This window comes from Drosophila innubila (assembly GCF_004354385.1).
Source record: "Drosophila innubila isolate TH190305 chromosome 3R unlocalized genomic scaffold, UK_Dinn_1.0 2_E_3R, whole genome shotgun sequence".
NCBI lineage: Eukaryota > Metazoa > Arthropoda > Insecta > Diptera > Drosophilidae > Drosophila > Drosophila innubila.
Window position 1 is genome coordinate 20,575,484 of NW_022995380.1, and position 13,358 is coordinate 20,588,841.

Consider the following 13,358-nt stretch of genomic DNA (forward strand, 5'->3'; position numbering starts at 1 on the left):
TTATATGTTAATATCTATTTTCTATTATAATATCTTCACTTTTAATTGGTTACAACAATGTTAGACATTGTAACTAGAGAACTCTCTTTTATTGTTGAATTTGCAATTTATGACGTACTCACATGAATTTATGACGGCTCCTCTGATAAGCAATATTCAAGCCTCTATTCATGGCGATAAAAATGTTGAATCCGAAATGAAACCAACTTCCTTAGATTAGAGCGTCGCAGTGCCATAGACGAGCTCGTCGCGATCAGTGCTTACGAATACGTGACATATATTTTCAATGGGAAAAGTCAAGTATCAACGGCTTCAAGCGGAAGCCGCATCGGCGGATAAGTTATCAATTTGGCAAAGGGTTCTTAAAGTGATCGTTATATGTGCTATATTGATTTTAACTGTTTGTTATAATTTGCCAGTTACTTTAATCACGAATATACCCCCTTCTAAGTCTCCAAAACGGAATGAATCGTTTTATGATCAAGAAATCATTGAAAGTCAAGCTTCAACCATTTCTCTGGATGATATCACAAGTACAAGTCCAACTGTAATCAATTTATTTGATGAAATCACAACATCAGTTTTAACTCAAAATCAAACAGTAACCAATTCTCTAGATGATATTAAGAGTTCAACCTCGACTCCGACGCAGTTCATTAGTTCAACCTCGACTCCAAGGTCAATCATAGGTAAATCATAATATTAATTCATACATTTTGAATCTATTGCTAAATCTATTTCCTTATATAGACTCCAATCAGACAAACTACTTTGTCTACACATCCCAGTGTCAAATGCCCGCAGTTAATCCCTTTACAAAGGATGTTCTTAAGATTTTTAAAAAGACTCCTTATAAATCTTGCGATTCGAGTAAGGATATAATATCTGTAGTCTATGAGCCGAAGGAACGTCATTATACACTGCACATAAATGTGGCAAATTTCAGTTGTTGCTATAAAACAATTCTACGTTCCGGCGTTGGCGGTCAGGCGGATAATAAATTCAAGTAAATCTAACAAATATAAATGATAAGTCACTGGCCTAATTAAAATTAATTCTACTTATTTAATAATCTTAAAAATTTGTTGAATTGTGTAATTTATCAACATTTAGTTTGTTAAGTTTCATGTAGTACGGTCAAAATCTTTATTTCTGACAACATTTTAATGTGAAAAATTTAAATATTTTGCTTTTATATTGGCAAATTTTAATGGAGTCATTACTTATTAGTACCACACCCAAAATACTCTCTACAGTAAGTCCTCTGGTACTTATATTTATTTTTTTATTAAAAAAAATTGTTATAGTAAAATTATGTTGAAGAGTAATTCTATTTTTTGTAATAAATTTATATTTATATATATATATATATATATATATATATTAAGACCAATGGACTTATATAATATTGTAGTGAAGGAACCGCCATATCAATGTTATAATTAATTCCAGGCTTTTGCCATGCAGCAACTTTCATCAGGATTTTGTGGTGCCACAATCTGTGGAAGCTATTCTAACCCAGTGTCGAGCCTTGAATGGTAAAAAGATTGTGCAACAGGATGCCTTTGGTTTCGTGCAACCAAAAAGTCGAGAAATCACTAAGCCAGCTCTTAATGCTTCTGTTGATGGTGAATCCCTTGACAGAAGACCAAGTGTCTTGCTTTGGGGCATTGATTCCATGTCCCGCATGAACTTCCAACGTACCATGCCACAAATGTACAAGTATTTGAGGGAGGAAAATTGGTACGAGCTGCAGGGCTACAATAAGGTAAGTCAACACCTGGAAGTATTATTCATTTTGCTTTTAATAAATTATGTTTTTAATTTCTATAGATTGGCGACAACACATTCCCCAACTTGATGGCCATACTCACGGGCTACAACAATTCTAGAGTTATGTCTGTCTGCAAGCCAAGAGTGGTGGGCTACTTGAATACTTGCCCCATTCTTTGGAAAGCTTATAAGAAACGTGGATATTTCACAGCCTATGCTGAAGATTGGAGCAAGTTCGCCACATTTAATTTCAACAAGAAGGGATTTGTAAAGCCTCCAACGGATTATTACGGACGTCCTCTCATGTTGGCCGTCTCCAAAGAACTTAAAAACCAAGTCAATATGAATATTCCCTACTGTGTTGGACGTCGCCATTATGCGGAGTATGTTTATGATGCTGCATTGCAATTTGCTAAAGTCTACAAAAATGAATCGACTTTTGGAATGTTCTGGACAAATTCCTTTAGTCACAATAACTTTGCGTTGCCCTCTTCAATGGATGCCAGGGTTTTAGAGTATATGCGATCCTTGAATAGAAGTGGAATCCTTGATAAATCCATAATTGTATTTTTTAGCGATCATGGAATGCGTTTTGGTAGTCTACGTAAGTTAGACAGCGGATTTTTGGAGGAACGGATGCCCATTTTCTACATTTGGCTACCAAATTGGTTCAGAGAGAAATATCCAGAGTATGCGGATAGCTTGAAGTTAAATAAAAATCGTTTAACTTCTCCCTATGACATCTATGCAACACTGAGGCACATTCTGGAGTTGGACACCCCTCGGTCTGAGCTACCCTTTCCCGAAAGTTGTCCGAGTTGTCATAGCGTGTTTTTCAAAGTAGAAGAATCTCGAGGTTGCAGAGATGCGGGAATTGATGATCATTGGTGTACCTGTAACTCATTTCTAAATGTCTCTGGGAGTGATAAAAATGTTAGAGAAGCTGCTGATCAATTAATTAATGCCACAAATAACTTTCTTGCTGCCAGAAATTTAACAGCACTTTGTCAGCCTTTAAAACTGTCAAAAATTAGGTCGGTGCAGCGGAAAATAAACTTGGATTCGAAAGGTTCCGAATCCTATCTAATCAGGTATGAAGTCAAACCAAGCAATGCTTTGTTTGAGGCATCTATAACTTGGAACAAAAAATCTCAGAAAATCTCCATAGACGTTCCTGACATAAGTCGATTGGATCATTATAGTAATTTGTCGATGTGTGTAAGCGATAATATTGCCAAAAAGTATTGCATATGCTTCAGTTAATTAGTAATTAATCTATAGTCATTAATAAATATATGCGTTATTGTCACTGCACAATTTTAATAATACATAATATATTGTTTTTAATTTAATTATAGCATTTGTGTTTTACGGATGTTAGTGAATTATATTATAGTTTTCTAATCATTTGACATCCAAAATGATTCTACATTAAAAAATTTCAAGGCTGCAAACCGGTTCTGAACCGAACCTCGTTGAACCGGTTCGGTTTGGGTTTTTAAGCAGCCTGAACCCTTGAAATTATTTACATCGTGAGCCCGAACCTAAGCTGAACCGCTTTCTAAAATAAAAGGTTCGATTTGAAAAAAAAAGAAGTTTTGTTAGTAGAATAAAACTATTTTTTTTTTATTAAATTGAAGGTTCGAACCCAAACCTTGGGTTCAGGCGGTGTATAAACAAATTCGCAAGCCAAACCAATGCCTTGCTCTATGGCTCGAACCGCCGAACCGAACCTTTAACAAAATTTTTTAGGTTTGCAGCCTTGGAAAATTTAATTTTTTCCATCACCGAGTAAACAGTTTTTTTGCATTCAGTACATCACTATATACAATATTGTGTGTTTTGTGGTGATATGACATTATGTATACATGCATGTATACACTAAAGTACTAATTAGATAAAAACCAATGTTTTTAAGTGTCAAGACGAGTAAAGATAAAACCGAAATGTTATGAGCCTGCAACACCCCTTATGTCTCCGCGCCAGAGGAGAAAGCCTTTTTTTAACACCCCCCAACCTATAATAGTAAGTTAACAGTTGGTCATGGATCACAATACGGAACAAAACGTCGTTCCAAGTGTACGTCTCAAATTAAAAAAAAACGATGTAATATATATATATACACGTATAAATATGGCGAATGTTAGATATCAGTTAATAGAACCATTAAGCCCTAGTGATGTAAATACTTGGCATATATACTTGAAAAGCGTTTTGGCCATGGCAAGTGTTTCTCTGATCGTACTATATTCGTGTTATAATGGGACAATGGACCAAAATATTACTATACCCACTAACTCAATATTCGTTTCGACGGAAATTGCACATATTCAAAGGGAGTTTCATAATTCTACGAACAACACGCAGATTCAAAAAAAAATTCATAATTCAACGGGTAATTCATTATATTAGTGAATGTTGTGTGTAGTTAATTCGAATCATTTGGATATTCACAGTGCCCAATTATTTTGTGTATTCTGAAAATTGTCAAATGCCTGCGGTGAATCCATTTACGAGCGATGTCCTCAAAATATTCCACAAGACTGCGTATAAAAAGTGCGATCTCCAGAAGGATTTAATTACAGTGAACTACGACGATAAAAAGCGCCGTTACAGTCTACACAAAAACAAAGAGAATATCAGTTGTTGCTACAAGACAATTCTTAGATGGGGAGAACGTACGGAGGCGGACAATCTTTACAAGTACTACAAATTAAATAATAATTTTAATTGAGGAAAATTGTGTCTTCAATTTACTCTTAAATTATAGACTGATGCCTTGTACCAACTTTCATCAGGATTTTGTGGTGCCACAACAAATCGATGCGATCATCACCGAGTGCCGACGGTTAAAGGATCATGTTTTATTACAACAGGATGCCTTTGGATTTGTGCAATCAAAAACAAGCGGATCTGGAAAGAATGCTTCAAGTGATGGTGAATCCGTCGATAGAAGACCAAGTGTCTTGCTTTGGGGCATTGATTCCATGTCCCGCATGAACTTCCAACGCACCATGCCACAAATGTTCAAGTATCTGACGGAGGAAAACTGGTACGAGCTCCAGGGCTACAATAAGGTGAGTTAAGACCTTATAACAATATCAATTTTACTACTAAAAATTTCCTTTAATATTTTTTAAGATGGCTGACAACACATTCCCCAATTTGATGGCCATACTCACAGGCTTTAACAATTCAAGAGCCATGTCTGTCTGCAAGCCAACAGTGGTGGGTTTTTTGGACACCTGTCCTTCTCTTTGGAAAGCCTATAAGAAACGTGGATATTTCACAGCCTATTCTGAAGATTGGAGCAAGTTCGCCACATTTAATTTCAACAAGAAGGGATTTGTTAAGCCTCCAACGGATTATTACGGACGTCCTCTCATGTTGGCCGTCGCCAAAGAACTTAAAAACCAAGTCAATATGAATATTCCCTACTGTGTTGGACGTCGCCACTATGCGGAGTATGTTTATGATGCTGCATTACAATTTACTAAAGTCTACAAAAATGAATCGACTTTTGGAATGTTCTGGACAAATTCCTTTAGTCACAATAACTTTGCGTTGCCCTCTTCAATGGATGCCAGGGTTTTAGAGTATATGCGATCCTTGAATAGAAGTGGAATCCTTGATGAATCCATAATTGTATTTTTTAGCGATCATGGAATGCGTTTTGGTAGCCTACGTAAATTAGACAGCGGATTTTTGGAGGAACGGATGCCCATTTTCTACATTTGGCTACCAAAATGGTTCAGAGAGAAATATCCAGAGTATGCGGATAGCTTGAAATTAAATAGAAATCGTTTAACTTCTCCCTATGACATCTATGCTACATTGAGGCACATTCTGGAGTTGGACACCCCTCGGTCTGAGCTACCCCTTCCCGAAAGTTGTCCGAGTTGTCATAGCGTGTTTTTCAAAGTAGAAGAATCTCGAGGTTGCAGATATGCGGGAATTGATGATCATTGGTGTACCTGTAACTCATTTCTAAATGTCTCTGGGAGTGATAAAAATGTTGGAGAAGCTGCTGATCAATTAATTAATGCCACAAATAACTTTCTTGCTGCCAGAAATTTAACAGCACTTTGTCAGCCTTTAAAACTGTCCAAAATTAGTTCGGTGCAGCGGAAAATAAACTTGGATACGAAAGGTTCCGAATCTTATCTAATCAGGTATGAAGTCAAACCAAGCAATGCTTTGTTTGAAGCATCTATAACTTGGAACAAAAAATCTCACAGAATCTCCATAGACGTTCCTGATATAAGTCGATTGGATCGTTACAGTAATTTTTCTATGTGTGTTATCGATAAAATTGCAAAAAAGTTTTGCATATGCTCCAATTCACAAGCGAATAATCTTTATAAATAAATAAAATAAAATGTTGATATTATGTGTATATTTAACATAATGTCACCATATGTATGTGTTTATTGCTAATATAATTTTAATATTATTTTAAATAAATGAAGATTCCAGTACTTCAAATGATTATTAAGATGTTAAAAATAAAATTGACAATACATATGACGTTGTCAATTTAAAAATTATTATGATATACATTTTAATTGCAAAGTTTCGTAAGCTTTAAAATCTTACTTTTTTAATGTTTAACTTATTTTCTGTCGATTGTTTTCGTTAAGGTGTAATAAATAAATATTATAAATAAATGATTATCTAATTTTTGTAAACAATGTTTAACAAGCTTTCTTTTGCAACTACCAAAATGTTAAGTGAAATTTAGAGATTTCTGATAAGATAAATTTAAATTTGACACATTCAAAAATGTTTCATTATTTTGTGGAACACTGATCAAATTGCCATTAGTTTTTTGCACATGATATATGAGCTTATCAAAGATTTATCGTTATTATACACTAAAGAGGGTATATCAGTTTTTAACATGTTGAAAGTAAAAAAATTATTTTTCAAAATATAAATAAATTTATATATAGGCTGCAAATTGTTTGTCGATTGTTTGAGAAACTTAAGAGTTATACTGAAAATTAGGGTTCGTTTTTTGAAACAGGAAGAGAGTAAAAAACTCTGCCAACTGACTTGTTGTATTTTTACTTTGTGCGGGTTTCTTTGCTCAATGGTTTTGGTTCAACGGAACCAACTTATGAATATGCGAGCATGTTATCATGTTCAGAAGTAAGTCATTTTACTCGCATTGTGTCGAATGATAAGACCTTATCAAGGCTCACACACAGCTTAGAAAAGAGTTGTGGGTGATTTTAGCTCCCGCCAAACGTTCAATGTGTTAGTTGAATCATGTCCAGCGACGTGCTGAAAAAATTTTCACCCGGGGAAATTTGTTTTATTTAAAGATCATTCTGCTAATGCTATCATAACGGAAATATTTAAAAATATCTTGAAGTGAACCTCAATATCTTTAAGTAAAATTAAAATGTTGAATAAATTGATGAATTTCTAAATTATTATTTTTTTTTCCAAAATTTTGGAAATCATCAGGAAATCATTTTCTAGCACTCAGTGTTTGTTTTTTAACACTATATATAATATTGTATGCTTAGTAGTGATATCACATTATGTATACATGCATGTATACACTAAAATACTAATTAGGTAGAAACCAATGTTTCTAAATGTCAAGAATAGTAAAGATAAAGGGCGAGTAACCCCTTGGTCACCCCCCCCTGGCACGACCCTGAACATGCCAGTTGATAACTCACAATAATCAGTCAGTTGGTCGTGAAACACAATTCATAACATAACGATGTCCGAAGTGAACGCATTCAATTTCAGAAAAATAATGTGAAAAACGTATATATGAATATGGCAAAAATTAGATACCAGTTAATAAGGCCATTAAAGCCGGGCCCAAGTAAAGATTCTACTTGGCATATATACGTGAAAGGCCTTTTGGCCATTTCAAGTGTTTTCCTGATTGCATTATATTCGTCTTATAATACAACAACGGACCAAAATTTTATTATACCCACCGACTCAATACTTGTTCCGACGGAAATTGCAAAAATTCAACATAAGTTTCCCACAAATAACACGCAGATTCCAAAGAAAATGCATAATTCATTTGGTAATTCATGATATTAACATATGTGTATTGTTGTGTAAATTCGAATTATTTTAATTTTAACAGTGCCCAATTATTTTGTGTATTCTGAAAATTGTCAAATGCCTGCGGTGAATCCATTTACGAGCGATGTCCTCAAAATATTCCACAAGACGGCGTATAAAAAGTGCGATCTCCAAAAGGATTTAATTACAGTCAACTATGACGATAAAAAGCGCCGTTACAGTCTACACAAGAACAAAGAGAATATCAGTTGTTGCTACAAGCCAATTCTAAGATGGGGAGAACGTACGGAGGCGGACAATCTTTACAAGTACTACAAATTAAATAATAATTTTAATTGAGGAAAATTGTGTCTTTAATTTACTCTTAAATTATAGACTGATGCCTTGTAGCAACTTTCATCAGGATTTTGTGGTGCCACAACAAATCGATGCGATCATCACCGAGTGCCGACGGTTAAAGGATCATGTTTTATTACAACAGGATGCCTTTGGATTTGTGCAATCAAAAACAAACGGATCTGGAAAGAATGCTTCAAGTGATGGTGAATCCGTCGATAGAAGACCAAGTGTCTTGCTTTGGGGCATTGATTCCATGTCCCGCATGAACTTCCATCGCACCATGCCACAAATGTTCAAGTATCTGAAAGAGGAAAACTGGTACGAGCTCCAGGGCTACAATAAGGTGAGCTAACACCTGAAAGTATAATTAATTAGATTATTAATAAATTTCGTTTTAAATCTCTATAGATCGGCGACAACACATTCCCCAACTTGATGGCCGTATTGACGGGTTTCAATAATACAAGATCCAATTCGGTTTGTAGACCTCACGAAGTGGGCGGCATGGATGCCTGTCCTATGCTCTGGAAATATTACAAGAACAAGGGATTTGTTACAGCTTATGCTGAGGATTGGAGCACCTATGCAACATTTAATCATTTGCTAAAAGGCTTTCGCAAGCCTCCGACCGATTACTATTCACGTCCTTTCATACTCGCCATCGAGAAGGAACTGAAGAAGGAATATGAGTCGGGGATTCCCTATTGCGTCGGACGTCGCCATTATGCGGAGTATGTTTATGATGCTGCTCTACAGTTTACGAAAGTCTATAAGAAAGAGTCGAAATTTGGAATGTTCTGGACAAACTCATTTAGTCACAATAACTTTGCTTTGCCCACATCTATGGATGCGAGACTTTTGGAATATATGCGATCCCTAAACAAAAGTGGAGTCTTTGAAGATTCCATAATTGTGTTCTTCAGCGATCATGGAATGCGTTTTGGAGATTTGCGTAATTTGGACAATGGATTTCTGGAGGAACGAATGCCCATTCTGTATATTTGGCTACCCGAATGGTTTAAAACGGAATATCCAGAGTTTGCAGATAGTTTAAAACTAAATAGAAATCGCTTAACTTCAAATTACGATATCTATGCAACATTGAGGCACATTCTGGAACTGGATACCCCACAGGCTGATCTTCCCATACCCGAAGGTTGTCCAAAATGTCATAGTGTCTTCTTTGAAGTCGACGAATCTCGAGGCTGTAAAGATGTTGGGATCGATGATCATTGGTGTACTTGTCAGAATTTCGAAAATGTATCAGTAAGTGATCCAACCGCATGGATTATTACAGAACAACTTGTGAACGCTACAAATAATTACTTGGCTAGCAATAATTTGACTGGAATTTGTGAGACACTGAGACTATCGAATATTGAGTCGGTACAGCGGGAAACCAAATTAGGAACGATTAGATCGGACGAGTACTTGATCAGATACGAGGCTGAGCCGACAAATATTCGCTTTGAGGCCTCAACTAGATGGAATAATGTGACAAAACGAATCTCCATTTCTGTGCCAGATATTAGTCGACTGACATCATACAATCATGTCTCGGACTGTGTAAATGATGCTGTGGAAAAGAAGTTCTGCATCTGCTCCGAGAACGAGTAGTTTGTAAATACTCGTAGCCGTAATTGGCACAATCAACCCCGAGAGTTATTACCACAATACCACATCTGCAGTCGCCTCTATGTCCACTTTCTAGTATCTATTGTTTCCAATCCTATCGCTAGTTGGAATCTATTTCCGAAACCAATTTAGACCAGGGATTGAGCACAAATTAGTTGACAATTATATGACAATTGCAAAAAGTAATTGCTGCAATATCATGATGAGCGCACAAATGATTAGTTTAGGTCTGTTGTAAACTCATAAATGGGTTATATTTGCCCAACAAATCTGAGTTAATACCATTTAAAAGTGTTTTATGTTATATATAAAATTTTGTTTAGACCACATAGAATTGATATAATTGTCTTATCTTATCGCTTCAATTCCAAGTAAAAGCTTCAATTCTAAATAAAACTCAGACGGCAAGTTCAAAACTCACGATGAGATTAGCTGCTTTTATCTGATATTATTGATAGTTAATTATAAACTTTGTATATAAGCTAAGCATTTCTATATATTGATAAGTCTTATGCTATGTACATATATTTCAATGGGATAACATATCCCATGATTTATTTTTAAATATATATTTAAATTGATACTAAATTTTGATTAATAAGTATACTTTAAACTCTTAACTAAATTACTTTGATATGAGAAATTGCTATATACGGTATTATGTTTGACATGACATATTCATAAATATCATTTAAAGTTGTTGCTATAGTTTGTCTTATGTATTTGTAGTTTTTAACTATCATTTCGATAAAAGATTAAAATATGATAAAACAGCCCATTTTTACTACAGAAATAAAGGAGATAGATTTCAATTTTATTTTTAAATACATACATTTGTTTTCTGTAAGCCCCTTAACATTTTTATTTTTGAAAGTAACTGTGTATAGAAACAATTAAAAAGTTTTATTGCGTTTTGTTGCCGTTTTTCGTTGGCATTTTTACCTTATTTCATTTATTTTTTATTTTTCCCCGTTGTGGTCTGCAACACGCGCTACGCTGCTTATTAAACGACACCCTATGCGGGTTTATAATTCACACTTCATCTGAATGGTTTTATTCATAATGTTTTTAAGTTTAACTAGGAAAGCAAAAAATTAAGCCATTAAATTCTGCAGTATTTTGAGTAGTTTATCAGCATTTAAAATTGTAATTGCCCTTTAACTGATCAACACTTGATGCGCCTAATTACTATAATACCTTCCCCTGTCTTTATAATTAATAAATTAAACATTTCAACAGAGTGTTCATGTCGTTATGTGCCATTTTTTAACCTGATCTGACATGTAAAACATTAAATATTACTTGCTGCACTTTACAGATGCTTATCAACAGTTAAAATTGTAATTCCACCCTTTAATTTATATACTATAGATAAAGTGTACTTAACTTACAAATTCCATTTTATACGTTTCAGGCACAGAATTTAACTTTAATTCAATTTATCTTAAAAAAAAAAATACATTTTTGAAGTCAAAATATATTTTTTGAAGGAAGTCTGTTCATTTCACCAATTATTTCGGTACATACAGAAGTTGGTCGTTGCTTACTCTGTTTGTTGTAAGCTTTAAATGTTAACTCCATCTTGAAAAGTCCATATACTGGAAGACCTGGATAATCGAATATCATATTTTCTTCAAAAGGTTCAAAAACTATTTTGGTCTGTAAAAAATAAATAAGTAAATAATCTATAATTCTAATTAATTATTTTCAAGCTTACACCGGGTACATTAATACATTTGTCCTTGATTTCATTCTTATTGTTGATGAATTTACCCCAATACATGTAAAGGAATTCTCTTTCATCAAACAGTGCTCTACAAAAGTCAGGGTACGTTATGGATAATAGTCCATAATACCATTCCCCGCGATCATATCGATATGATGTCGCTGTGAGCTATATTATTAAAGGCGTAAGCATTGTAAATTTTTAATTATTATACAAATAATATATTTTGTGATTACCGAAATGCGATCCGTTTTTTGAATATCCCATAGACATGTAGCATTTCCAGATACCATTATTGCATCCGAAGTTTCTTCAAATCTCATTTCAGAGAAGTCGCCGAGTCCTTTCATATTTAAGGTACTTTTTGGTTTGTTTAGGCAATCGGAAAATAAGTCATCATTAATAGGAGCAAACTGATATTTAATTGCACTTATGAACCGTCCGAAAATAAGTAGAAACATCATGCTCAAAATATATTTCTGTTGTGCGCTCATCTTTTGGGTTTTAACTTTTTCAGGTTTGTACTGAACTTTTGCATGATGTGGTGGTCCTTTTATATATTCGGTATGTAACCATATTATTGTAAACAATTATCAAGTCATGTAAAATCTAAAAAAAAGCACTAGGCAACAAACTTTCAGACACGAAGCAAACCCATATTTTTAAATACCATTGGCGCCCAACATCTCCAAAAACCACTTTAAACTTTTTTTTAAGGTAGAGTATTTTTTAATTTATCTTATTTTTTTAACAGCCTTCAGAAGTCTTTATGATTGCAAGATTGTTGCTCATTTCGGAGAGATTTGGGGTTTTCAATTGCAACTTAAAACCAACTTTTATTTTCGTAACGTAACGTCATTGCATATTTTTGCTTATATCTTTTAGTCGAAAATATCGATCGTGTTCATCTTATTCACCAAAAAAAAAGTATGTATAACTTTTACTCAGATATAATAAAACTTTTAACAATATTTGACTTTTTCAAGTTTTTTGTCACTTTTTCTCGTACGAGTGCAGCTCGATCTGATCGAACAGTCGTAGCAAATTTTTCATTGATGAAAAATATTATGAAATATATAATTCGAATTATAAAAATTTGTTTTCATCATTTCGAACAGAAAACTCGTTGTATACGATTCTTTACGCAAATCCCGACTAGCTGGTGGTGCAATTAATACTGTAATTGATACTTTTTTTGGTTTTCAAAAGGGAGAATATAAAACTCGCTTCGCAAATGCAATTGTTGTGAAAACAAAATTACGAATCAATCAAAACATATTAAAATTTGAGGCTCAGCTCGTATTCCCATCGAAAATGGCGCAGTAGATGAGTTCATTGGAGCAAATAAAAGGGGTGGTCGGTGGTCAGGGCACTACCCTGAAAACCACTCAAACAAACCACAGACACACAGCAAATTTACATTACAATATTTACAGTAGCAGTAGCTGATGCAGATACAAAGATACAGATACGAATACGGATACGGAAACAAGCATTCAAATTGCTCAAGTATCTGAATCTGTATCTAAATCTGTATCTCTTGCTGTGTGTCAACTTCAATTACTTGCGCTGCCTAATCACGGTATGATAAGGGTAATAAACTACCGCTTACCTGATATATTTTGAGACCTGACTGTGGCCAGAATTCGGCAACGCCTTTCAAACGCCTCGTTGCACTCAAAATGGGATTCGTATGTGTTGAACGTGCCTCATTGGAAGCCGCAAGGCAAGAAAGGGATGGCCATAGGGTGTTTGCCACAAAATGGCCGCATTGTATCTGAGCCGCGAGCGTCCTTAAATAGCCAAGGATGCGCAATGGTCTAAA

At 34.6% G+C, this 13,358-nt stretch overlaps 3 protein-coding genes across 5 annotated transcripts; 2 read left to right on the forward strand and 1 right to left on the reverse strand.

The window, feature by feature from the left end:
- Window positions 1-219: 219 nt before the first annotated feature.
- Window positions 220-10,307, forward strand: LOC117790598. 3 transcript variants are annotated; one of them, XM_034630086.1, is made up of 4 exons: window positions 220-689; window positions 751-1,006; window positions 1,453-1,768; window positions 1,834-3,085. In XM_034630086.1, the coding sequence occupies exons 1-4, from the start codon at window positions 287-289 to the stop codon at window positions 3,034-3,036; spliced, it is 2,178 nt and encodes a 725-aa protein (XP_034485977.1). In that variant the 5' UTR covers window positions 220-286; the 3' UTR covers window positions 3,037-3,085. The 3 variants fall into 3 exon arrangements, with proteins under 3 accessions (XP_034485977.1, XP_034485976.1, XP_034485978.1); XM_034630085.1 differs by lacking the exon at window positions 1,834-3,085 and adding an exon at window positions 8,581-10,307 and having other exon boundaries at window positions 224-689; XM_034630087.1 differs by lacking the exons at window positions 220-689; window positions 751-1,006; window positions 1,453-1,768; window positions 1,834-3,085 and adding exons at window positions 7,452-7,826; window positions 7,890-8,141; window positions 8,209-8,515; window positions 8,581-10,301.
- On the forward strand, window positions 3,705-6,173 carry LOC117790600. The gene is made up of 4 exons (XM_034630088.1): window positions 3,705-4,168; window positions 4,230-4,476; window positions 4,544-4,850; window positions 4,915-6,173. The coding sequence occupies exons 1-4, from the start codon at window positions 3,817-3,819 to the stop codon at window positions 6,139-6,141; spliced, it is 2,133 nt and encodes a 710-aa protein (XP_034485979.1). The 5' UTR covers window positions 3,705-3,816; the 3' UTR covers window positions 6,142-6,173.
- A 970-nt stretch (window positions 10,308-11,277) lies between the features above and the next one.
- LOC117792871 lies at window positions 11,278-11,833 on the reverse strand. The gene is made up of 3 exons (XM_034633176.1): window positions 11,770-11,833; window positions 11,525-11,701; window positions 11,278-11,466 (listed from the first exon to the last, which is right to left on the reverse strand). Exons 1-3 carry the CDS (start codon window positions 11,824-11,826, stop codon window positions 11,278-11,280), a joined length of 423 nt encoding a protein of 140 aa, XP_034489067.1. The 5' UTR covers window positions 11,827-11,833.
- Window positions 11,834-13,358: the final 1,525 nt, after the last annotated feature.